At 48.5% G+C, this 26,977-nt stretch overlaps 3 protein-coding genes; 1 reads left to right on the top strand and 2 right to left on the bottom strand.

Moving 5' to 3' along the window:
* Window positions 1-10,143: 10,143 nt before the first annotated feature.
* Window positions 10,144-10,531, bottom strand: CHC_T00002223001 (hypothetical protein). XM_005713435.1 is given in 2 exon segments: window positions 10,144-10,338; window positions 10,339-10,531. The coding sequence occupies 1 exon segment, from the start codon at window positions 10,336-10,338 to the stop codon at window positions 10,144-10,146; it is 195 nt and encodes a 64-aa protein (XP_005713492.1). The 5' UTR covers window positions 10,339-10,531.
* A 1,728-nt stretch (window positions 10,532-12,259) lies between these two features.
* CHC_T00002222001 (hypothetical protein) lies at window positions 12,260-13,150 on the top strand. The gene is made up of 2 exons (XM_005713434.1): window positions 12,260-12,487; window positions 12,674-13,150. Exons 1-2 carry the CDS (start codon window positions 12,260-12,262, stop codon window positions 13,148-13,150), a joined length of 705 nt encoding a protein of 234 aa, XP_005713491.1.
* Window positions 13,151-14,909: 1,759 nt separating this feature from the next.
* CHC_T00002221001 (hypothetical protein) lies at window positions 14,910-16,404 on the bottom strand. Its single transcript, XM_005713433.1, has 2 exons — window positions 15,495-16,404; window positions 14,910-15,169 (listed from the first exon to the last, which is right to left on the bottom strand). The coding sequence occupies exons 1-2, from the start codon at window positions 16,402-16,404 to the stop codon at window positions 14,910-14,912; spliced, it is 1,170 nt and encodes a 389-aa protein (XP_005713490.1).
* Between the last annotated feature and the right edge of the window lie 10,573 nt (window positions 16,405-26,977).

Raw genomic sequence — 26,977 nt, 5'->3', positions numbered from 1 at the left:
AGAATGCAACAGTGATTCATTCGTGCCATTGGCGCAACTATGCCAGTCTGAGACAGCATTTGAACTTCCTGCCTCGAAACCGCCATCACGCCATGACACAGTGGTGCAAAACTTACATGAAACGGAGCTAGAGTGCTGCATGGTTGAGTTTGAGGATTCTGATAGACGCCTAGATCCAACGATGGACAATACACTATCCTCTTCTGACCTTCCTTTCTCTCAGGAACTTTCTCGTGATGACAATATGCAGTCCTCTTCCGAGGATTCTTTTCACACCGGGCACGATAGTGCGATCCCAGAAGCAGAGGTTATATTTCTTAACACAAGGACAGTAGAGAACTCCGAAAAGCGGACGTTTGACGATTTGCAGCGCACAGAAGTTATGATGGAGGATTATAACTCCCTACTTTTCTCCGACTACATGAATGAGTTTATGGCGACTGCAGAATGTGGACTTGAGAATCCAATCGAGGCAGAAAATACTGAATTAGGCGAGGGTATAAGCATGCCAGAAATCGGTCAACGAAGCACCTTGCGGACTGGAACATGCGGCGGTCTTAGAGACTGGGCATATGCATCACCTTTCCGCCCTTTCGTACTAGAAGTCGACAGTGTGGACCGCGAACTCTACCTGATATATGTCAAAGAGTGTAACCTTATTTTTGGATCGTGTTCTGGCAATGGCTGAAAAACATGACGACGACGAACCTACTGCTTCTCTATCTCGCTTTTCTGCTTTTGAGGTATTTCTTCCTCTTTTCATCTTGGAAAAGCTTCGCGCCAACATCAACTCAGTATTGCGCTCCAGAAACCGGAAAGTATGTTCCATTGCAGAACTGAAAGCCACAATTATTTTGCATGTGTTAGCCGCTTCTTATGGGACTTGTGTGAGCTCTATGACTAAAAAAGAGAACAAGGCATTCTTTTCCAGATAGGCATTTCTGGTGACCGATACAAGGAGATTTGGAGCTCCCTTAACTGCTCTAAGTCTTATCGCCGTAGAGTGGAGCAAACAGGGAACGGTTGGTTGAATAAGCCTTCAAAGGGAAATGCCCTTATAACAGAACTGGAAGCTGAGTTTGCAGCCGTCAATAGAGCGTTGGTCAACATTGAGGGAGTGACTATATACTCAGTCGATGATGACCATAACAGACTCAGCTCCAGGTCTGTTGTACATTTGACGAATTTGTCCCTAGTCAAAAATCCGAAAAAGGCTCTGGGGCCTGTTAACAACGCTGCCTGCTCGGCGTTGACACAATCTGTACTGGCAAGTCACTACACTAGATCTAATGAGAAAATAATAGACGTTTGGCAGCGTCTAGCAATGCTTATTCAGGGCGTTCCAACTCTTGGTTCCCTCCGACCTATGGTGGATTCTTTATTTGCTGCTGACAGAGGCTACAATGAGGTCGCCACCATAAGTTTTTTGAACGAGAGCTTTGGTGCATCATGCATAGGGACCCATAAACGCTTGCTGAGCTTCCCATTTGTTTTTGGGGATGGCGCAATAAGGAAGCGCCATAAAGGGATGGTCATATCGGAGAAAGGCTGCAGAGCAATTTACAGTGCAGTGAAAACCCCATTTAAGAGAACAGGAAGGGCACTGCAGGCTTCTGTGTATAGAGAAAGCTTTTCTGGCAGAATTGCGGCTGTCTATAGTAATGACGAGAGCAGGTTCGGTGCGCACAAATTCTGTGTCATTCCAAAGGAGAGCTACCGTAATTCTTTCACCTCCCAATAGATTGAGGAAGTGCAGGTCATTTACGACAGGCGCACTGATACCGGACAAAATGCTGGAAGTATCTACAATTTACGCGTTTTAGTGTCGGAGTACATGATTTCCAGCCTGAAAGTACTACAAGTATTGAGCAAAGTGCGTCAGCTAACCATTTGTCAAGCAGAAGACCCTGGCTGGTTCTTGGCGCGTGCTTTTATGTTCACGTCAAGAACAGTAGGCGTGTTCTTCTCGGCCATAAGTGGGAACACAATTGTGCACCTTACTGGACTTTCTAACTCTCTAAAAGGTGTCCGGCTACAGCCTGATACCTCTGCTATGCCAGACCGGACAGAAGACGTACTTCTAATTCTCAAAGAGCGATGGGAAAATGTCATAAATACAGTGGGCATCACTGAAAGGGAAGCATCCCCAGACGTCACAGCAAGCGCCGTGGACAGCTTTATGCAAACTACGACAGAAACACTGTCACATATGCGTAAGGATGAAATTTTGTCCTTGCTGGCTGCAGTCCGTAAACGCGAAAGGGCTTCTAAACGAAAACATGAGCTTATTGAAAGGGTCATGCAGATACAGCTGTTAGTAAGCAATGGAGAGCTGGTCTTGTGCCCTCCTATATCAGAGACTGTAAGTGATGAAATAAGAGAGCGGAATGCGTCTGGTGAAGTAATTTGTGCTTTATACAAAGTATCTTTAAGTGCATGGGCAATGAAACCCCTCGTTGCAACCGCCGGTATGATCGAGGGGACGCTAAATGAGGTCGAGGTACTTAGGGCTATTCCACAATTTATACAGGAGCACATGGTGGGGGAGAATGCATGCACATTTTCAATGAAAACCGATGAACCAATGCTCGAAAAGTATAGAGCTGATTGTATACGCTGTGTTGGGCTTGTTGCCTCTAAAACTGCCCCAATGTTGGCAGACAGTCCGCATGGTTTATTGGGGTACTACAGTACAGGTGACATATATTCATGTGCTGCCATCGAGGTTAAAACTATGGCATCTCGAGCCACGATTGACAATGCCAAGGCGCTTAGAGACAAGTGTGGTCCACTGTCAAAAGTGAGTGAAATTGGAAGCTCAGAGCTTGCAGACAAGCAATTTAGAAAACTAGTAATTACGCCTGAGTACCGCTTTCAATGCATTCACCATGCCGTTGTACTTGGGTTAAGCCGTGTGTTATTTATTGTGGCAAAAGAAAGCCGTAACGGAGTGGGAGAAATAATATACGCTGTTATGTTGGAGTTTACTGAGTGTCTACGCAATCGTTACATGTTTGTCCTGGATTGCATTCGTGTTGCGGCATTTAATTGGATTGGAGGAGACGCGTCTGGCATACCGAACCGGTACGATGCTTTACTCTAGGACAAATCTGCGGCGGATCTTCGTTCACTAGCTTCTTTCTGCAATTTGAGTCAAGCGTACAGAAATCTGGTACAAAACAACGGTCCACTGCCACCTTGTAGCATGATCAGACCAACTCTTTTGGTGTACTGGAACACCTTAAAAGCTGGAGTTGACGAATTCAGTAGCGCATTGAAGACTCTTGTCTATACAAATACGAGCGAGAACCGTATAGTGAGCATAATTGGCCGCCTCATCAGTTCACAGGTGGGAAATGCAGCAATCGCTCATATATTATCCATGGCTCGGCAACGAGAAGTGCTCCCCGGTATGAGTCGAGAGCGTTTCACCTTCCAAACATACAAAAAATTACGGCATCAAATGACGAGTTGCCAAAGTTTTGGTGCTTTCGCAATGGAGTTGGCTCGGAAGTGTGTGCAAAGAACACAGAAATCGTCTGTCTCGGACCACATTCACAGCTTCCAAACAAGTGACGTATCCCAGAACTTGCTATCCGAGTCCACTAACCAACGCAAAGTAACTCCGATGTATTACACAAACGTGGTAGAGAAATATAATCGCGCTGAAGATGCTGCCAGACGGCTGAACAATCTTGAATCACATGAGAGAGTGAAAGCAAAGGCTACATATTGTAGCCTTTGCTCTTATAATCATTCGGTCACCTACAGAGGGAGAAAAATTCAAAAGAAGGGCGGTGAAAATGAGGTACAATGTTGTCGCACTTGCAAACAACCAATATGTAAGAACTGTTGGGGTACGTGGCATTCGAAGACAAAGCTGCAAAAATCTGTCATTCTTGCGGTAGAAATATGTAGGTTGAATAACAAAGCTAGGAAGTCGATGCGATAAATCAGGCATGTTGGTCAACTAAAGTGCCTTATTGACGCCCTTTCAAAATTGGCCACTCGGGATGGGGAGTTGCAAATAGACATGGAGACGTTTTCTTTCGAATCAGGAGCAACGTTCAATTTTATTACGATTGTTCACTTCACGGGAGAGAAGTTCTCCTCGCAAAGAGATGTTCTCCCAGGAGGAGAACAAATTAACCATGAGGAGAACAATAAGGAGACGTTCTCCACAATGTTCTCCCTTTTTTGACTACAGTAGAGATAAAACGAGAACTAGTGTCTAGACGGCTGGAAAGTTGCCTCATATGAGGCCGGATTTTTTTTGCAAAAATGTATATATTAAATCGAAATTTTATAAAATCAGTTTAGACACCATTTCTTTAACCAATATTCCCTCGGTAATAGCTTCCTGCAAAACATCGGGATAGCAGTTATGAATACACAGAAATACTAAGAATCTAATATAGTTTGAACAATCGGATGATATTTTAAACAGGCGTTTTGGTTTCGAAGATATCAACAAAAAACGTTTTGATGTTCTTTAAAAAAGCTTCTTCTTTACGTATTCTCAAAAATCCTGGAAAGGACGTGCAGATCTCACCAAGCTCCACCCTTCCACAGCGCAGAAGTCAACTGCGGTGGCGAGAGTATCTTTTTCCATTTTGTTCAGCTAGCACAAGTCGAGAAAAATTAAGTTGAAAAGTGACCTCATATGAGGCCATTTGTCACCTAGACACTAGACGTCCTATGACTTTGAGAATGGTATCAAAAGAATCGGCGAGATCAGGCGGTTCTATCAGCGGTCGTCAGTTGCACAAGTGAGTTACTCTGGCGGGACGCGGGTGAAATTTTGATAATCTCAAAATCTGAAGTTCTCCCTATTTGGCGCACAGGGTTACTGGGCCTGCATGGCTTTCCTGATGGAGAGAGATTACAGTACCTTCCGGAAGGTACTGTACAGGACATCATTGCTTTACGACGTATGTACTGGGTATGTACGGTACCAACGGTACAGTACTGCCGTAGAGTAAAGGTGAAATCACTGCACAGTGTAAGCCTCGGAGAATAACAGATCGTGACATTCCGAGCTTCAGGAAGACGCCTCAAATGCTGAGGGCCATTCCATTCATCGTGATTGGCAATCATGCAATCACGCAATCACGCGATCACGACATTAATTTAACGTCGTTCTGCAAGTTGGAGCACAAGATTAATTTTAAGTCGATTGTTTATTTCTTTAATGAGTATGACCCTTTTTTAGGAAACGTAATATAAACAACCAACCACAAGGGAGCAGGCACCATTTATTGACGTGATTGCGTGATTGCGTGATTGCCAATCACGATGAATGGAATGGCCCTCAGGGCTGAGTTGGTCATCATCAAAAAGCACTCATCGAGAAGCCATACAGCCGCCGTCAAATACGCGGCGCAGGCTATTTGTGCCAACCTCTGACGCCCCTGACATGAAAACCACGGAATCAAGATACCTTGCCTTTGGCGGCCTAGAATGACAATCCTCAGCGCACCTTATTGCAATAGTACCTTCCACTATACGGCTGGCTGTAGCCGGGCGGGCACTTTTTGCATGTCGCTCTACTAGCTGCACCTGCCCTGTCTCCAAACGTTCCGGGCGGACACTCAGAGCAGCTTGTCCCTCCAGAATTTGGCTGGTAGTCTCCTTGAGAGCACGAATAGCAGGAGCTTCGTCCGCTAAGGTTTTGGTACGATCCAGGCTCACATTTCTTGCACGTCGCCCTACTAGTTGCACCTGCTCTGCTTCCATACGATCCGGGCGGACAGTCAAAGCAGCTTGTCCCCCCAGCATTTGGCTGGTAGTCTCCTTGAGTGCACGTATAGCAGGAGCTTCGTCCGCTATAGTTTTGGTACGTTCCAGGCGCACACTTCTTGCACGTCGCCTTACTAGTTGCACCTGCCTTCGTTCCATACGATCCGGGCGGACATTCAGAGCAGCTTGTCTGTCCTGCCTTTGGTTGGTAATCTCCTTCGGGGCACGTATAGCAGGAGCTACGTCCGCCATAGGGTTGGTACGATCCAGGCCCACACTTCTTGCACGTCGCGCTACTCGTTGCGCCTTCCTTCCTTCCATACGATCCGGGCGGACATTCCGAGCAGCTTGTCTGTCCTGCCTTTGGTTGGTAATCTCCTTCGGGGCACGTATAGCAGGAGCTACGTCCGCCATAGGGTTGGTACATTCCAGGCGCACACTTCTTGCACGTCTCCTTACTAGTGGCACCTGCTTTGCGTCCATAAGATCCGAGCGGACATTCAAAGCAGCTTGTCTGTCCCGCCTCTGGTTGATAGTCTCCTTGAGAGCACGTATAGCAGGAGCTTCGTCCGGTATAGGGTTGGTACATTCCAGGCGCACACTTCTTGCACGTCGCCTTACTAGTGGCACCTTCCTTCCTGCCATACGATCCGGGCGGACATTCAAGGCAGGTTGTCTGTCCCTCCTTTTGTTGATAGTCTCCTTGAGAGCACGTATAGCAGGAGCTTCGTCCGCTATAGGGTTGGTACGTTCCAGGCGCACATTTCTTGCACGTCGCCTTACTAGTTGCACCTTCCTTCCTGCCATACGATCCGGGCGGACATTCAAGGCAGGTTGTCTGTCCCTCCTTTGGTTGATAGTCTCCTTGAGAGCACGTATAGCAGTAGGTTCGTCCGCTGTATTTTTGGTACATGCCAGGTGCACACTTCTTGCATGTAGCCGCGCTGGTTGCCTTTTCCCATCTCCCGAACGACCCGGACGGACATTCACGACAGATCGTCTTGCCCGTTTCTGGTTGATAATCCCCCTGGGGACAGGTGTAGCAGTAGCTTCGTCCACCGTATTTTTGGTAGGTCCCCTTAGGACAAACCAAACATGATTTCTTTCCTGTATCAGGTTGGAATCTGCCGGCGGGGCAGTCTCTGCAAGGCTGTGCCCCAGTCGAGCTTACAGTTCCTGGAGGGCAGAGGTCTCGGGCATTGGCTCCATGCCACAGAGGAAGCAAGAAAAGCAAGACGAAGAATGTCATACTGTTCATTCTAGTAGAGAGGGCCATGTCTGGATTGAGGTGTGCAGTGGTGGTGTGAATGATATTTGAAGAAAGTGTCGATGTAGATCGGATGGCAATTGAACAAGGTGGCGTCCTACTCACACCAAGTGGCGGAGGCGTGAATGCGGAGCATTTTGGGCGCCGCTCTTATGTATTGCTAGCAGTGCTGTGTCCTACTTTTGCTTCTGCAAAGTCTTCGCGCCTCCGGCTCACATAACACTTGCTTGCTCCTACAGCCTGAACGTACGGTATCACGTTGATTCCCTGCCCCACGGAGACTGTATAATAGTCTTAAGATGGTGAGAAGCCACTTCAAGCACAACTTTTGCCTGCGATTCAAGGGCTAGAGAAAGAGGCAGGACAGAGTACAGACGACGATTGATGGGTGCACTGTCTACATTCTTGATACGTGCAGCAGGTGTAATTGCAGAATCGATAAGATGTCGCACGAATATTGTACCCTTCGAAGGGTACAGTAGTTTATGTCAACTGAAGGCGGTGAGCTGCATTTTTGCGATGTGGGATGTAGGAAATCGCGATGGAGCCTCCTCTGTTTGCATCGTTGTCCCTTATCCCTCTTCCCGCCTTGCTCGCTCCTTCGCCCCCATCCTACAGTATTCTTCTCCCTGCTCTGGGAGTGGAGTGATGTGATAAATACGTACTGTACATACCGTTGTAGAACTAACTGCTATAGCTCGAGGGAGATATGAAGTGAATTGATAAGGCAACTGCGTCACAGTTTGGTCATGTGGTTTCATCCAGAGCTAGGACAGCACTGTGGATGAGGCACTGCCGTTGAGGCACATGAGACAGGCACCTATTAAAGCCACCATCGGCCCCCGCTCCACAGGAGCAGGGAGGCATCGGTGTTCTTGGCATCACAGGCCGTAGCCGAGGACAGGCGGATGAAATATCAAAGTTTACTTGTCAAAACCCATAAAGACAGGTTTGTCGTGCAAACGTTCTGCAAACGATTTCCAAAGAGTCAGTAGCGTACAGAAACAGGTTTACACGGCCGCAGAGTTTGGCATCCTACAGTACTGTACATCAGATAGTTTTACAGGTGTACGTGTTTTGGGCCTATTTGCGAGCTATTTTTTGACAGTGCTCTTCTTACACCCATTATGTCATGTGCAACTGGCAGCTTCTCAGACCTGAGAGATCTCTTACGGGGTGTTGTGAGGTTGGGCGATAAACGTTTGGAGGAAAGGTTGGTTGTTGCTTTTCTTCTTGGCTACCTTTTTCCTACTGTACTAGCAAACTATCTGCCTTTAAGTAGATGCTCTAACCCCGGCCTCCCTCGTTCTCTGAACCTGAGGGTATTTCGTACCGAGCAAGATGCGCTTGATCAATGCAGCTAAATTGCATATATTCTTTTTCCAGCCAGGCATTTCTATTTGTAGTCTTCAGATGGGAACAATGCCGTGCCTACGTGTGTATAAAATTTATACATTTATACTATAAATGTACTGTACGTCTATTGAGACGTAGGGAGTCACTGATGGTAGTGTAGCGGATTCCATTATTCTGTGAGCCGCATGTACGCGTGCGGTTTCAGGGACGACGGATGTATCACTATGTTTTATGACAAGATCACCTCAAGACAAAGAGAGTCCGGGGATGGATGAAAACAGTGTTGGCTGTGCGTGCACCTCCTAGTGAAATGGCACGAAACAGAGGCTTCTATACGCTACACGAGAAGTACAGTACAGAAGTACAGTACAGAGGTACTGTACCCTTCTCACCGGCTTAATTTGGGCCATGGCTCAATTTGGGCCACTTCCAAATCACGAGCCTCTGCCCTCCCCGCCTTCCCAAAATCCCCACAGTCCATCTCACCAACTCATACCGCGCACTCCGACAGCGAAGCCCTCCCTCCTCCTCTGTCAGCGACGTTCGGCTCGGCGGTGGCAGTATGCTACCGTCAATGAGAGCGCAAACTCTCACACACAAGAAAAGAATCGCGAAAAGAAGAGAGGAGGGTACAGTTAAGCAGACACTAAAGAGATGTGTAAAATTTAGATTGACTTTGAAAACACTTCATCTCAGGAGAACAAGGGTACTGTACCTCAGATTGGTTGCATTGTATGACTGCAGGATGCAGTCGGACTCCGCGACGTTCAGAAATTCCGCACTTGCAAGTATTCCACGTCGGTACATCCAAATTTCGCATACATGGAAGAGGTCTATTCCATGTACAGGGGGAGGGGGGACGCGCAAAAGTGCCGCTTTCATTATTGCCACCCTCGAATTAGTGCCGCCAAAACCGGCAGACACAGGTTCTGCCACGTGTCATGCACGACGTCGTCATCGGCCACTCCTCATGCGCCTCAGCTCAATTGGTGACGTGATGGCACCTCACTCAATGACCCTAACATGAATCCTGAAAAGATCGCCAAAGCGAAGCGTACGCGCCTTACGATTGCACAGAAAATCGAGGTTGGGCATCTGCTGCAGGTCGGAAAGTTGGTCGAAATGAAACAGAAATTGATAAATCTATGGTGGATGGTATAGTAGGGTTTCTCTCCCGACTGAGCCTGGTGCCAGAAGACGGCCTTGCAGAAACTGCAGAATTCTGCAGGAAAGATGTGGAGGAATGGATTGAGATCGAGACTAATGTGCTTGTGGCAGAAGCTTCTATTAGTGATGCTTGCGATTCAATACATTATGGTGGAGAGCTACAGAATCAGTCTGCCAGTGATGCTATGATGGATGATTGTGTGGCTGAAGACGAGTGTGAAATTACGGAGAGGCGGGCCGTACCGAGTGCTGTAGTGCTAGCAAGGTTGTTTGGGTCTTTGGAGAGTCTGGGTGTGGAGTGCGATGTGAGCAATGCCTTATCGCACTTGAGGTCCGCAAAACGAGCTTTTCTAGTGTCTAGGTGACAAATGACCTCATATGAGGTCACTTTTCAACTTATTTTTCTCGACTTGTGCTAGCTCAACAAGATGGAAAAAAGATACTCTCGACACGGCAGTTGACTTCTGCGTTGTGGAAGGGTGGAGTTTGGTGAGATCTGCACGTCTTCTCCAGCCATTTTTAAAATGCCCAAAAAGGAGCCTTTTTTGACCAACCTCAAAACGTTTTATGTTGATATCTTCGAAACCAAAACGCCTGTTTAAAAAGTCAACTCATCATTGATAGTTCTTTAGATTCTTAGTCTCTCTGTGCATTGACAACCGCCATCCCAATGCTTTGCAAGATGTTATTGCCGAGCGCGTATACGTTAAAGAAATGGTGTCCAAACTGAATGTTTTAAAGTTTCGATTTAATTTATATTTTTTTGCAAAAAAAAAGCTGGCCTCATATGAGGCCATGACTGACCTCATATGAGGTCAAATTGCTTGTCGTCTAGACACTAGAAGCTAGGCATGAGAGACAGGGTCAAAGGCAACAACAGCAGACTCTAATAACAGAGTTCTGGCCGGGTAGTGATTCTGCTTTCTGATTGTGCCGCTCCGAATTAGTGCCGTATTATTAGTCTTTACACAGGGTGGCACTAATGCGTAGGGTCGACTGTACCCTTGGTACTGTATTGGTTGAGGGTTAAGCAATGAATTTGTTGGGACTTAGCGAGTACTATCCACAATGCTGCACTCCTCTTCACGTTTGAATTTCAGAATTCCGCAAATGCTTCTTTCCTGAACCCTGTAAAAATCGGACTAGGTAAGCTCTCTACTTTTTTCCATCCTTTCGCTTCGCGGGAGCCATGTGTGATGGAGAGGGTATCTTTCTTTTCTTATCATGAAAGCAACGTCACATAAGGACACGTGCCATTTAGACTCCGCGTAGCTCGGCGGACATGTCATGTGCCTGGCGTGCAGACCCGCTTCACCAGAGTGGTGATGTCCCAGGTTGGCATGCGATGTTGGCATGTGCCGACAACGCAATAACAAGTCGCAAAACCATTGCAAGAGATCTCTACAAAATCTACTGGCGAGGGGCACTCACCCTATACTGTCAGAGGTACTCCCCCTCAAGGTACTGAACTCATCTGCAGCGCTAAGCATATATGTGTAAGCGTTGAAGCATGTCGTTGCTGCCCACTCTGTGCCACGACGAAGAACGTCATACATGAAAACGGCATCCGACCACATGTGGGAGAGCGAGAGAGAGAGAAAGAAGGAAAGAAAGGAAAGAAAGAAGGAAAGAAAGGAAAGAAAGAAGGAAAGAAAGGAAAGAAAGAAGGAAAGAAAGGAAAGGAAGAAAGGAAGAAAGGAAAGGAAGAAAGGAAGAAAGGAAAGAAAGAAAGAAAGAAAGAAAGGAGAGAAAACGACGTGTTGTCACCGCCACTTTTCCGAATCCGAACAATTCCCCATAGTCACTAACGGCATCGCTGACCCGTACACTTATCTTACGCCTTACCGGCCGGGCTGAACAAACCGTTCGCCTCATCTCATGTCTTGTCGAACGACACGAAGCATGGCGATGATATTAAGAGTCGTTTCTCGGGAGGAGTGTATTTTGTGTCTCTGGGGGAAGATGCAAACGGAGGGCGAGTGTCAGAACGGCTGTACACGATCGTGAAGGCGTCCGGTGGCAGCCGAACGGCTCCAGAAATGCGAGAGCAGAGCTATTGTGGCAGGGTACTAACCAAGGCGCAAGCATGGTTTAGCACACACGTATGTTTTAGTAACGTTGATGATATGTATGTTCTCAACGATATAAACACGGGCATTCTTCAAGAGTTATCAATCCTGGCAGACACTGCTGGATGCAGTGGGAAGAAGAAAAGGAGATTATGCACGGCCGCGGCCGTAGATACGGCGTGTTTGTGAATGTGTGGGGCCAGCCGGTGGAAATTTGGTAGAGCAGATTGTCTTCCTATATCGCTATCACCGAGGCATCGAAATCAAGATGGACTTCGGCGGTGGAGTGTATGGATGTCAGGTGAAGTTGTGCGGGCTAAAAGTTACATTTTTCACGCATTTACTTGAGAAGGAGACGAAGGTGATTCGATTGGAGTGCGACCTTGAAACAGAGAGTACAGGTTCAAGGAACATTGAGGGAAGCAAGCGCAAAAGGAGCAGGGGTGTGAGGAATTGTTCCGGGTCGTGTTCTTGAAGTGAAAAATCCGAAGTGACTGGAGGAATAGCAAAGGTGACGAAGGGCAGCTGCGTGACTTTCTGCGAGAGGAAAGTGTATGTGGTTGTCGGAAATGAAGATGGGACGCAGACGCTGTGGAGTTTATATGAGGGGAAAATACTGATAAGTTTCCGCCGTCATGAGTCGGAGGTGGGTGGCGTTGCAATGAGTGCAGACGGAAAGTGTGTGGTATCTGAATCGGAAGACAAGAGCGTGCGGATGTGGGACGTGGAGACGGGAGCACAACTGGAGGATGCATTAACTAGACATACGGGAATGGTGATCAGCTTTGCGATGAATGTGCCCAGAAGACGTGTGGTATCTGGATCCGGAGACGGGAACGTGCGGGTGTGGGACGTGGAGACGGGAGCACAAGTCGGGGACGAATTGAATGTGACAGAGCGCACAAGTGATACTACATACCACTGTGGAAGAAGTGATACGTGGAGCGCCACCAGGTCGACAGTGAGTTGCACGGAGCTGTGCCTCCAGCACAACCCCGTGCCCAGCGAAGTAGTATAAGTAGAGACAGAGGAAAAGGCATGAGTAAAAGGGTCACCGGATTCCTGGCTTTCACAGAATGGACATACGGGTCCGATGGCTAGCGTTATGATGAATGCAGACGGACGGCGTGTTGTATCTGCATGCTCAGACAAGATGGTGCGGGTGTGGGACATGGAGAGAGGGATCACAATTCATTTTTGCGTGAAAGAAGACTGGGATGATATCACAAATCGATTTCTGAGTGCAACAGACTTGGATACTATTTCTCGCACAGGGCGAACACCCCAAAAAACTGCAAGAGGGAAACGAATCTTGCAATGGCGAGAGGATGGGTCTGAGGCTGTGTTGGCCCAAACGGACGGTGAGATGTGCCCCGAGGTTGCACAGATAGACCACAATCATGGGGTTGTGGTCGCAGGGATGGACATGATGCCTCGCGGCCCGGTTGACCTGCCCGTCATGGGCGAGGTGGCGCTGATGAGAAGTTTCGTTTGGAGTGTGGGTGGTTTGGAATTAGCGAACTGGAGTAAGAGTAGAGTAGAGACACAGTAGCAGCAAGGTAGGCTAGTTTGGTTAATTCGACGCAAGCCTGGGGGCGCGTTTCGTGTCGGATGTTAAAGGCCTAGTGAACATTTTTCTGGTGTCAGGGTGTGAACAAGATGCGGCAGTGTCCGAGACGTCGGCGCCATCGTGTCCGTTCGCGGAAGACTTCGCATGCCCGTGTGTGCAGATGACAGGTGACATCTTACGAGGATGCTTTTCAACTCATTTGTTTCTGGACTTGTGCTTTCTCGATGCAAGATACCCTGGCTACCGCACCTGTGTTCTGCTTTGCGGAAGGAAGTGTTTTGGTGAGAGCTGCACGTCCTTCCGGTAGTTTTTAGAAATGCCTGGCAAATAAGTTTTTTGGAGCAGCCTTGAAAGCGTTTAGTATTGATATCTTCAAAACCAAACGCCTGTTTAAAAAAGAGAAGTGACATTTAGACAACATAAGAGCATCTCTACCGCGAGTCTATTCTCTCTAGAGGGTAGCCCTCGACCCACAGTATGTTTATGCAAAGTACAGTAACGTTCTCCGTAAAGTCACGAAAACGCGTGTTTTGGCAACGAGTTTGCTTGGATTTTCTGAACGCAAAAATTTCAAACAACGCGTTTGGCAAAACTCACAGCATACCGAAAACTCGGGGCATGTGAGTTTTCCACGAGTTTCACATCCGCCTAATCACAGCAGTGCTGGATCGACCCGTCGTGAAAAAAAACGAAGTGGGTCTTCCGTTCTTTTCATCAGCACAATGAGTCCCAGACTGCACGGGGTCGTGGCGATATGCATCATGGACGCCCCTATCGCTTCATCTGCGCAAAGTCGATCAATAGATAAAAAGGGCGACAGGATCTGCCAGAGATGCCGCCTAAGCAACCGCGAAAGATAGATAAGTAGAAGCTTCTAAAAAGCAGTCCTCTCTAAACGGCCCCCCTCAGACTGTCAAGAAGACGAAACACATCGTCCTTTCGACTGAGGACGTTTCTATCCTTGTGGCGAGCTACAAGATTCGCTTCAGCGAGTATTCGCGCAGGTGCACGTGATCCGTCGGGCGGCACAACGATATACTGTACCAGACTTCCGTTTGTTGCGGGCAGGTACCTTGCTGGAGGTCAGTCCGCAAAACTCGTGGTGGGATTTTTCAAACTCGGGTTTACTTTATGTCCAGCGAGTTTGTGGGCAAATGGAAAAAACAACGCGGAATCACCCATTGTTGCGACCTTTGGAAGACTTCGACGGGTGCGGGGACATTGCACTCCCTGCGCACGACAGAGGCGAGAACAATGGAGGATGCGCGGAGCACAGCGCGAAGGACGGCTCTCTACGGTACCTGTGACCGCGAGGTGTGCCTTGCTAAGCGGGGCAATGCGTCATGGCGGGGAGCACAGTCTTCCGCTGACGGACTGTGAGAACGTGTGATGGGGACATACAGTAACGGTACAGTGAAGCGCCCATGCCACTGCTAGAATGCGACCTTTCTTGCCAGGTGTGCATTGTGATAGGTTTGGCGGCGCCAAAACCTGCATCTAACTTTAGGCTTCGGTTCGTCTCCCCGCCGTTGTTGCCGCCGCAACGGTACTGGGCCTGGATGGCGATGCTGATAGAGAGAGATAACAGAGCAGCATTGCTTTACGACGTATGTACGGTACAGTACTATCGTAGACTACAGGTGAAATGACTGCACGGTATATGCATTAGAGAATAACAAATCTTGACACTCCAAGCTTCAGGAAGACTCCTCAAATGCCGCGTTGGTCACCATCAAAGCACTCATCGAGAAGCCATACAGCCGCCGTCAAATACGCGGCGCAGGCTATTTGTGCCAACCTCTGACGCCCCTGACATGAAAACCACGGAATCAAGATGCCTTGCCTTTGGCGGCCTAGAATGACAATCCTCCTCAGCGCACCTTATCGCAAGAGCTCCTTCCACTGTAGGGTTGGCGGTAGCCGGGCGGGCACTTTTTGCATGTCGTCCTACTAGCTGCACCTGCCCTGTCTCCATGCGATCCGGGCGGACATTCAAAGCAGCTTGTCTTGCCAGCATTTGGCTGGTAGTCTCCTTGAGAGCACGTGTCGCAGGCGCTTCGTCCGCTATAGGGTTGGTACGATCCAGGATCACACTTCTTGCAAGTCGACCTACTAGTTGCACCTTCCCTGCTTCCATACGATCCGGGCGGACATTCAAAGCAGCTTTTCATTCCAGCCTTTGGCTGATAGTCTCCTTGAGAACACGTATAGCAGGAGCTTCGTCCACCGTAGGGCTGGTACGTGCCAGGCGCACACTTCTTGCACGTCGCCCGACTAGTCGCGCCTTCCTTCCTTCCATACGATCCGACCGGACATTCAAAACAGCTTGTCTTTCCAGCCTTTGGTTGATAGTCTCCTTGATTGCACGTATAGCAGGAGCTTCGTCCGCTATAGTTTTGGTACGTTCCAGGCGCACACTTCTTGCACGTCGCCTTACTAGTCGCACCTTCCTTCTTTCCATACGATCCGGGCGGACATTCAAAGCAGCTTTTCTGTCCTGCCTTCGGTTGGAAATCTCCTTGATTGCACGTATAGCAGGAGCTTCGTCCGCTATAGTTTTGGTACGTTCCAGGCGCACACTTCTTGCACGTCGCCCGACTAGTCGCGCCTTCCTTTCTTCCATACGATCCGGCCGGACATTCAAAGCAGCTTGCCTTTCCAGCCTTTGGTTGATAGTCTCCTTGATTGCACGTATAGCAGGAGCTTCGTCCGCCGTAGGGCTGGTACGTGCCAGGCACACACTTCTTGCAAGTCGCCCGACTAGTCGCGCCTTCCTTCCTTCCATACGATCCGGGCGGACATTCAAAGCAGCTTGTCTGTCCTGCCTTCGGTTGGAAATCTCCTTGATTGCACGTATAGCAGGAGCTTCGTCCGCCATAGGGTTGGTACGCTCCAGGCGCACACTTCTTGCACGTCGCCGCGCTAGTTGCGCGTTCCCATCTCCCAAACGACCCGGAAGGACATTCACGACAGCTTGTCTTGCCCGTTTCTGGTTGATAATCCCCCTGGGGACAAGTGTAGCAGGAGCTTCGTCCACCGTAGTTTTGGTAGGTGCCCTTAGGACACGACAAACATGACTTCTTGCCTGCATAAGGTTGGTATCTACCGGCGGGGCAGTCTCTGCAAGGCTCTGCCCCATTCGAGCTTACGGATCCTGGAGGGCAGAGGTCTCGGGCATTTACGCCATGCCACAGAGGAAGCAAGAAAAGCAAGACGTACAATGTCGTGCTGCTCATACTGGTAGAGAGGGCCATGTCTGGATTGAGATGTGCAGTGGTGGTGTGAATGATATTTGAAGAAAGTGTCGATGTAGATCGGATGGCAACTGAACAAGGTAGCGTCTTGGTCACACAAGTGGCGGAGAAGCGAGAGCTGAGGAAGTAGAACGCCGCTCTTATGTATTGCTAACAGTGCTGTGCGCTACTTCAGTTTCTGCAAAGCCTTCGCGCCGCGAGCTCATATAACACATGCTGGCCCTTCCAGCCAGGACATACTGTACCACGTTGATTATCAGCCCCACGGAGACTTTACATGTGCTCAAGTGGGGAGTGCCAGCCCCGATAATCCTCTAATTCCCTAAAGGTCGGGGGTATATCCCAGCGAAGACATGCCCCCGAGTACAATACTTGGCTATGTACGCAAGGTGTCCCCTCCTTCAGCCTCACCTAGTCTCCTTCTGGGAGTGCACCCAGAGATTGGGCATCTAAGATTTAGAAACCACTCAAGATAACGGTCTCAAGATGGTGGGAAGCTATTTCAAGCACAAATCTTGCATGCGAGTCAAGGGCTACAGAAAAAGGCAGGACAGAATACAGACGACGACTGATGGATGCACTGCCTAAAGTATTGATATGTAGGTGCAATTATGAATGGATAGGTTGCCGCACGACTTCTGTAGTTTTGATTTGATTAAAATCAACTGAAGGTGGCCAGGTGCATTTTTGCGACATAGGATTGAGGAAATCGCGAAGGAGCCTCCTCCGTTCACATCGACGTTTCTTATCCCTCGTCCCGCCAGGCTCACTCCTGGGACCCCATCCTATTCTTGTCTCTGCTCTGGGGGTAAAGCGGTGTGTTAAATACGTACTGTACCGTTGTGAAACTATCCGCTATAGCTCGCGGGGGATATGGAGCGCATTGATAATGGAACCGCTACACAGCCGGGCCATGTGGTTCCATCCAGAGCTAGGACAGCACAGTAGATGAGGCACTGCCGTTAGGGCACATCAGACACGCACATATTAAAGCCACCGTCGGCTCCCTCTCCACAGGGGGAGGGAGGCATCGGTGTTCTTGGCATCACAGGCCATAGCCGAGGACAGGCTGACGAATTACCAAATCGAAGTTTACTTGTCAAAACCCATAAAGACAGGTATGTCATACACATGTTCTGCAAACGCTTTCCGACAAGTAATTAGCGAACTGAAACAGGTTTACACGGCCGTATAACTTGACATCCTATTGTACATCAGATAGTTTTACATGTGTTGGGCCTATTTGCGAGCTATTTTTTTGACAGTGCTCTTCTTACCCATTAGTTATGTGCAACTGGCAGCTTCTCAGACCTGAGAGATCACCTCAGGACCAAGAGAGTCCGGGGATGGATGAAAGAAATCTTGGCTGTGTGTGTACCTCCCAGAGTAATGGCACGAAACAGAAGCTTTTATATACCAAACCAGAAGTACTGTACTGCAGACACAAAAGAGATGTATATATTGGGAGTGCCAAATAATTTACACAGTACGTCAAACGGCAGGAAATAATCTGTACTCTCCTGAAGACCTCGGAAATAATTGCCCTTCCTCCGGACGACCCGAAACTGGTTCGTCGTCTTTTCCGTGTCACAGTAGTATAAAATCTGGTGGGAACAGGTCAGGAAAGTTGAAGATGTTGTAGTTTATTCTGTTAGAGCTGCTGTACGATACTTGGATATATACTGCATTGCATGTGCAGATGCGTTCTCAGTGCATTCCAGTTTGTATAACGTAATCAACCTCAATTCCGCTGAATTGAGGAAATTGGTACTGTAGCATGTCAGACATGGGCCGTCAACTTTGGGGTCGATTATACCGAACCTACTCTAACCTACGTGTCGCTGTAGTCGTATTACTCTTGATGCAGGATGCGCTCCAGCAGTTCACCATACTGGTATTCCCATCAACTATAAATAAAAGAGTAGCAACAATAAACAGATCAGAAAAAGGGGTACATCCTACTTTCTCTAACAGTATAGATTGACGCTGAACGCATTTCATCTCAGGAGAACAAGGGTACTGTAGCTCAGATTAGTTGTACTGCATGACTGTAGGATGCAGTCGGACTCGGACAGCGAAGTCCTATCTTTCGCTGTACAGCAAAGGAATAGCTACAGCATTGCCTACGGTAAACTTGTGTCGCTTAAGCAAGGCATTTGTTGGGACTTAGCGAGTACCATCCACAATACCGCACTTTTCTTCAGGTTTGAATTTCAGAATTCTGCAAGTGCTTCTTTGCTGAACCCTGTAAAAATCGGGCTAGGTGCGCTCTACTTTTTTCCCATCCTTTCGCTTCGCGGGAGCCATGTGTGATGGAGAGGGTATCTTTCTTTTCTTATCATGAAAGCAACGTCACATAAGGACACGTGCAATCTAGACTCTGCGTAGCCTGGCGGACATGTCATGTGCCTGGCGCGAAGAACCGCTTGACCAGAGTGACGATGCGCTAGGTTGGCATGCGGTGTTGCCATGTGCGGTGTTTCCATGTGCCAACAACGCAGTAACAAGTCGCAAAACCATTGCAAGGGATCTCTCCAAAATCCAATGGCGAGTGGGCGCTTACGCTATACTGCAAGAGCTACGCCCCTTCAAGATATTGAGCTCATCCGCAGCGCTAAGCGTAGAAGCATTTCCTTGCTGCCCACACTGTGCGACGACGAAGAACGCCATACATGATCTTAGAGGAAATCGAGAGATGCGCACCGCGGCCGTGGAAACGGCCTGTTAGTTAATGTGTAGGGCCAGCTGGTGTAAATTTGGTAGGGCAGATTGTCCTCCCATATCGCTATCACCGAGGCATCGAAGTCAAGATGGACTCGAGGGGTGGAGTGTATGGATGTCAGGTGGAGTGTATGGATGTCAGGTGAAGTTGTGCGGGCTAGAGGTAACAGTTTTCACGAATTCTCTTGAGAAGGGACGAAGGTGATTCGATTGGAGTGAGACTTTGAAATAGAGAGTACAGGTTCATCGGACATTGAGGGAAGCAGGCGCAAAAGGAGCAGACGTTTGAGGACATGTTCTGGGTCGTGTTCTCGAAGTGAAGAATCCGAAGTGACTGGAGGAATAGCAAAAGTGACGAGGGCCAGCTGCGCGACTTTCTGCAAGAGGAAAGGGTGTGTGGTTGTCAGATATGAAGATGGGAGGCTGGCGCGGTGGAGTGTATATGAGGGGAATATACGGAGAAATTTCCGCCGTCATGAGTTGGAGGTGGATGGCGTTGCGATGATTGCGGACGGAAAGTGTGTGGTATCTGGATCGGAGGGCAAGAGCGTGCGGGTGTGGGACGTGGAGACGAGAGCATAAATCAGGGACGCATTGAATGGACGTACTGGTGCGATGGGTAGCGTTGCGATGAATGCAGAAGGAAGGCGTGTTGCATCTGCATGCTGGGACAAGATGTCGTGCGGGTGTGGGACGTGGAGAGAGGAATCACAATTCATGTTGGCGTGAAAGAGGACTTGGATGATATTACTGATCGATTTCTGAGTGCAACAGACTTGGATACTATTTCTCGCATAGGGCGAAAACCCCAAATAACTACAAGAGGGAAACGAATTGTGCAAAGGCGAGAGGATGGGTCTGAGGCTGTGTTGGCCCAAACGGACGGAGAAACGTGCCGCGAAGTTTCACAGATAGAACACGATCATGGGGTCGTGGTCGCAGGGATGGGCACTTTGGTCGCTATCATGAAGATGATGCTTTTTTCTTTTTTTTCTTTTCCTAGACGTTAGAGCATCACCACCGGTAGGTGATCAAATGACCAAACAAGAACACTTGGCACTTTTTTTCTAGAACTCAATTGGCTGGTGGGAATTTGGTGATTTGCTTCTTTGGTTATTTGATATTTCAAAAAGGACGGCCCCACCGGTCAGAACCAAATACTGTGTAGTACGCTCTTACTGACCCTCGTACTCACCCGTGTCCCCTCCTACGAGGAGTCGCAGTGACGGACTCTGAAGACGTTAACGGAACCGAAGCTGAACGTGTTGGGGTCCCATAGATGGGAGGATCCAGGGAAGAGGGGGGTAGCGAGCCTGAACAGGGGGAACTCATTTTGTCATCACCGAGCTTGCGCTTGATGACCAACAGCGGGGATGCTCTCAGAGATGCCTTCACCGACCAGTGCGGAGCATCCCTACCGGAAAACAATAAAATCCGTGCTGGTCTTGTGGCATCTGAAGAGGAAAGATGGCGGGAGACTGCCGCTTGTTTTGCCACAAAACCCCTTCGTCGTGTTTTTTGGAGGGAAGTCTTTTTGTCTGACCAGTGAGCCTTGGACAACTGGATTGTCTAGGGTACCAAATGACGGAGAAGCGGAACCTAATTCTTGATATTTGGTTCCGATATTTGCCTCGGAACCAAAAATTTGCTGATTTGGTCGGACCGGTGGGGATGACAATCGACATCAAATCATCAAATTTTGGTTATTTGGTTATTTGCTTCTACCGGTAGTGATGCTCTTAGTCTATCTATCTAGTCTATCTAGGTGTAAGCAAGAAAAAGGGGACGGCTCGTTACACGTATTCACTTTACTGTAATGTATTCAATAATTTTCAGGAATTGCAATAGAAACCTTTCTTTTTGTTTCCTTTTTCTTTCCGCGGAAACGTCTAGTGTCTAGGTGACAAATGACCCCACATGAGGCCATTTGACCTCATATGAGGTCACTTTTCAACTTATTTTTCTCGACTTGTGCTAGCTCAACAAGATGGAAAAAAGATACTCTCGACACGGCAGTTGACTTCTGCGTTGTGGAAGGGAGGAGTTTGGTGAGATCTGCACGTCTTCTCCAGCCATTTTTAAAATGCCCAAAAAGGAGCCTTTTTTGACCAACCTCAAAACGTTTTATGTTGATATCTTCGAAACCAAAACGCCTGTTTAAAAAGTCAACTCATCATTGATACTTCATTAGATTCTTAGTCTCTCTGTGCATTGACAACCGCCATCCCAATGTTTTGCAAGATGTTATTGCCGAGCGCGTATACGTTAAAAGAAATGGTGTCCAAACTGAATGTTTTAAAGTTTTGATTTAATTTTATATTTTTGCAAAAAAAAGCTGGCCTCATATGAGGCCATGACTGACCTCATATGAGGTCAAATTGCTTGTCGTCTAGACACTAGGACTCGCGATGCGGGCATCGCAAAGAATGGTAGGGACGTTACTTTGTTGTTGTTATTGTCGTATGTTACACGTATACATAGCTCCTAGACGGTACTGTTGTGGTTTCCTCGGAATGAGGCATATTGGTAATTCGGATTGGCTCAAGTGCTACTGCTACGAACACAGCGAAAGAGTACCCAGTACTCCCGAGTCCTGAACTGAACTCGGTCCCTTTTCTCTCTTAATCCTCTTCCCCTCTAACTCCCGTTAGTGGGCTTCTATACATACAGCTCCTAAACTAGCTCTAGACCTTCCGTGGTCATCCCGCTAGTCTCTCAGCACTATCTCTAGACCTTTCGTGGTCCCACATGTATCAATGCACTGTCTTGCATTCCCAAGTACGCATGAATTGACACTCTCAATTCACAGTGACTCCACACATCTCGTGTGTCGGTTCTTATCAGGACAACTTGTCTCGTTGTATCAGCTACATCCCCCCAGTCGTCATAGTTACCGGAGTGTGACGGACACGAACTCTCCAATAAACGAAGTCGTATTATTGGCATGTTTCGATATCTAATGCGTATCCAGATTCCAAGTCAATATTGATGACACCTTAGACAGGAGGTCGTTGAGAATCCTGTATGTCTTAAGGTTGCGTTTCGTGAGACTGTCAGCAGGGTTAATATTTCCCGGTATCCAGCGCATAGAGTTCAATTCTTGTGACTCAAAACTGTTGCGCATACGTTGAACCGTTGGTTTGAGGCGATAATCTTTTCCCTGGTGGAGCGTTGTGATTGTATCGTACAAACATCTTGAATCAGTAAAAAGCTCATTGCGAATTTGAACATCTGCGAACATCGAATTGATTGCGGTCTTGAAGTAATAGCATATATCGTCTCCATTGGCGCAGGCTAGGATTTCTGCGCCATATGCTGAGTAACTCACGCGCCTTTTCTTATTACTGCACCAATCGATGGGATGAAACACATCGTTCCCGTTTTCGCACAAAATGAGAAAGCCTGTTACCAATCTGTCTGTCCATAATCGCGTGACTTATTCTTGTTGAAGGCTGAATCTGAGAAGTGCTCACCATCACATCTTTCACGTTTACCGCTCTCTGAAAAAATATCCAGGGTTTCAATTCCAATATTTCCTTCAGCATATCATTTGCTTCGATTAAATCTCGTACTCGTATCCCCGGTAGACATTTTTGTAGCGCGGAAGTTACGTAAGACGCTTGCGGGAGACGCCATTGCCTAGATACATGAGTGTACAAGCCAGGCTGCGGTACTGTGTCGTTTCTTGTGGCCTTACCTGTCCATATCTCTCCTTCTGTCCAGTGCGCGACAGTTCAATTGACTTCAAACGATCCAGGTATCTGCACATAGACATTCGTATGTCCCCGGCCATGTCCTGCTGTATTTCGCATTCGTCAAAATGTAGCATCTCATCAATTAATGTCTTTCCCACAACGAATCGCTTCCCCAAAAGGTCCAGGAACCTTTTCATCTCCTCTACTGAACCTCCCAACAGGAAGTCGTCCGTAACCTTTGGTACGAGGAGCACAATCTTGCCCGCCTCATCACGTCTCACGAATAACTGGCTAATTCCGACTATCCGTTCTAGTTCAGCTTCATTTATCATCCAGTTCTCCACCGTTTTTTGCCATTGTCTCCCGGCCTCAACGATTCCGTATGGCAGTTTTAGCAACTTTCATAGTATGCCTCGTGCGCCCTTCTATTCCTTAGGGGTTCTTACATACACGTCTCTTTGTATGGGGCCACTCTGCAAGTAAGCTCCTTTAATGTCAGCGGTCGCAATTCTGAACCCGAGAAAAGTCACGAGAGACAGCAATAACTTTATCACGAATAGTTGAGCGTTGGATAAGTCCTTGCGAATATTGTCCTTCTCGTCATCGCGGTTTCCGTGAGGTACGATGCGGGCTTTCATCGCTTTACTTCCATCTTCTTGTGTTTTAATTTTGTATACGGTGTGTGAGCTAACGACGTTCGAATTGCGCGGTACCTGTCTGTCTGTCACCTCCACGAAGGCTTTCGACCAGCTCGATTCATGTTCTTTCGCAAATGCCTCTTCCAGCACCCCTGACGGGGCAAAATCCAGCTGTCGTGCGGATACTTGCTTCGACCCAACAACTTCGTATATGCTCTCAATGATACGGACTCTGTCGGATCCTAACGAAGCGGTGATGTGAGGATGATGCATAGTCACGGTATGTACGTATTCGCCAATGTCTTTTTCAGGATCGCATTGAGGTTCTCCAATTTTGGAAGCCATGAGGGTGTCGTGATGTTCGGCCGAAATGTCATTGTCGTGCCCGTCCATATTCTTATCCCCCCCATTCGGGTTAACATTGGTAACGTGACCGGGCGGGCTAGGTTCATCGGCAACAGGTATGGCCTGTTCGATGTCAGTGCCGTCGGGATGTTTACGAATGCGCGAGCGAAGCGGGCTTGGTAGGTCACAGCTCCTTGCGCCGATATCGTTTGCTGCTGTCGTATCGGATTGTAGCTCGTCTTCCAGTGAACAGGAAAGCAATTCGGTAGCGAGTGCTCCGCGGGGTGCGAGGCGAGCATCCTCTTATGCGACGCGTATGGGTGGACCTCGTTGTGATCTGCGAGCGAGTAGAATGTGTTCATGAGCTTCTACGACGGTGGCCTTGACCCACTGGTCTTTTTCGTTTTGCTTGGATGTGCGATAATATACCCAAATGGGAGTGTTGGGCTGGAACATTGTGACAGACGGCAGGTTGTGCGCACGTGATTTGAGGAGGCGCTGGAGGACCCGAATGGCGGCTTGCTCTCGGTGGGCGTCAAGTAGGTCTAGAGAGATGATCTTGTCGGAGATACTGGCATTAGAGGGACTGTAGCCTCTGACGAGCTCGAAAGAGCTCAGGATGCGGCTTCCTGAGAATGTGTTGGACAGTAGAGCTGCGCGAGCCACTACAACGCTGACAGGTGCCTCTGTATCCTCGTCATTTAACCTGTTTAGAATAGATTTCACTGTTCCTATCTTGCGCTCGGCGATGCCTGTCTTATTATGTCGTCGTGCAGGGCGTGGTTTGAATTGAATATCATGGGTGCGAAGGTATAAGTGTGTTGCTTTCTTGTTACATTCGTCGTCTGCTGATACTGTGTTAGGAGCCCCGTGCCGACACGCCCATGAACGCTCGATTTCTCTTATGAAAAGAGCGGGGTGACGACTCTCGACGATTGTAAGCTCGGAGAAGCCGGTCCCGTGTCGGTAATAATAAGGATAATCAAGTTCGCGCCTTGGATGGTAATGAACAAGAAAACCATTTCAATTTCTTCATTGAAGGCTTCATTGACGTGTGTCAGTGAAACCTTACGGGTTGGCATCGGTCGTCCGTTCTTGGTGCAGACTTCGCATGCTGCCGAGACTTTAGCTATGGCGTCGTCGAGTGGTTCACTTAGGATTCCGGCATTAGCGCATATCTCCCTCAGTGCGTCTGGATGCGCGTGCGTATATCTGTGTATACGCTTGCGTCGGAGAACGGGTACCGACCGGTGTCGGTAAACGTAACAACCCGGAGGGAGATCCCGTAGGGGTGATCAGACGATACTGGAAAGGCAGGGGATAACTCTGCTTGTACACGGAGTCCACGTACCGCCACGGGTGACAGGTGGCGGCGGAATGGCCACGTGTATCGCCGTACGTATAACGTCCCGATAGGGTACAGTAGACTAGAAGGTCCTACTGTAGGGGCGTAGAAATTAGTGTAATAGGAGTGTCAGCCGGGGGAGTCCTAGCCAGCACACGTGGTGCGCCCTCTGCCTGCGAGTACAGGTGGCAGGAGTACAGCCACGTGTGCCGCTGTACAGATTACTCCCCGGTGGAGTACAGTAGAGGTACTCCACTGTAGTGATCCAAAGTAGAAGTGGATCACTACTGTACTGCCCGGCCGCCGGAGGTCGACGTGCTTAGGGGCCGAGGCAGTACGCCGCCAGAGTAAAGGGGGGCAGCGACCCCCTTTGGCGAGAACTGAGGAAAAACAGGCAGATCGTCCCGTGCTGGTTATTCTTGAGGGCCGGAAGCACACGCTCCCCAGTTTGGTCGTTCCACCGACAGGTGGAAGCGTATGCCCATTGAGCCCTATCCCCTCCGAGGTCGCAATTCCACTCGCCCGTTTACCGGCATAACCGCAGCCCTCGCAGAGAGGTTGGTGGTGTTGTAATTTTACCGCTGCTGTGGACACCCCCTCCATGACGGGGTAAAAACCGAACCGGAAGGATCCATATTATTACAGCTTGCAAAAAGCCATCGGCGTTCGTTGTACCGTGGTATGGATGTTGCCAAGTAGCGTCCCAACGGTTGCGAGTGGATGGGGTGCGACGTCGAGACGTAACCGACTGTCATTCGGGACCAGATACGTGTAGAACACGCGATCGGCGTTGTCTGTTGGTCTGCACATCTCAATGTAACGTTGCGTTGCCAGGTTGAATGTGTTGCAGTATTTTCGGACAACCATGCCCAATATTAATGGTGATGAGCCTTCGACGAGGTCGAAAATAATGGCTGTGGGTTTACCCCGGGTGTCGTGAATATGTAACGTTCATGAGAACAGTATCTTTTTCGCGCCGAGGCATTCTTGACCCCATAAATGATAGTAGATATCACGCGGTGGGTCTAGTTGTACGGTAATACCAAGGATATCGGATAGGGCTGCGTTTTCGATACCGCCTGTGGAAGTGGGCGCTCCTTCGTCTCGTATAGGATTGGGGTCTGGCAGGAGCGCGTCAGATCCCTTTATTGAAAAAACGATGATTTTTTTGTAGCATTGCTTTCCGAAAACTGAACTCTTTTTTCTGGGTATTCGTCATATTTTGGCTTTTCTGCTTTCTCGTTCGCATCCCTCGCGAGCTGACTCACTATACATGCGATCTGAGCGTTCTTAGAACCATCTCTGGGGTCGGTCAGGGTGTTTGTTTGTCTAGCGAGCATCGACCTGACTTGGTTGTATAGGCAAGACGGATTGTTGTAGAAGTGACCCTTGCGCTTACACATTCTGCATTTCTGCTTCGACATGTCAAATAGAGTGTTGTTCGTCCTCCACTTATCTGGGCGACGGCCTGCCTCATGATGTCCGTTGTTGACGGACCTTCCGTATGACCTTTTTCCAAGCATTGATCCTGAGTGGCGTATATCTGGGTTTGTTGGCGGTTTATCGTTCCTGTCGTCCACTTTTACATCTGACAAAGCTAGGACAGCATCTTCAAGGGTAATACGTGCGTTTGGGGAGTCGATTGGGTCTTGATGAGCTCTTAGTTTATCAACCTTCTGTACATCCTTCCGTAATTTCATCATGCATTGGAATACAAGATCTGCATCATCGGATATTGCGATGTTTTCTTCAGTCTTCATTTTGCAGTACTTTTCCATCATATCGTCAATTCCCTGGTCCACTTTCCTAAC

The sequence above is a fragment of the Chondrus crispus genome, genomic scaffold (genome assembly GCF_000350225.1).
Source record: "Chondrus crispus Stackhouse genomic scaffold, scaffold_13, whole genome shotgun sequence".
NCBI lineage: Eukaryota > Rhodophyta > Florideophyceae > Gigartinales > Gigartinaceae > Chondrus > Chondrus crispus.
The sequence above is the reverse complement of the archived record's forward strand: the minus strand, read 5'-3'. Positions and strand labels throughout refer to the sequence as shown.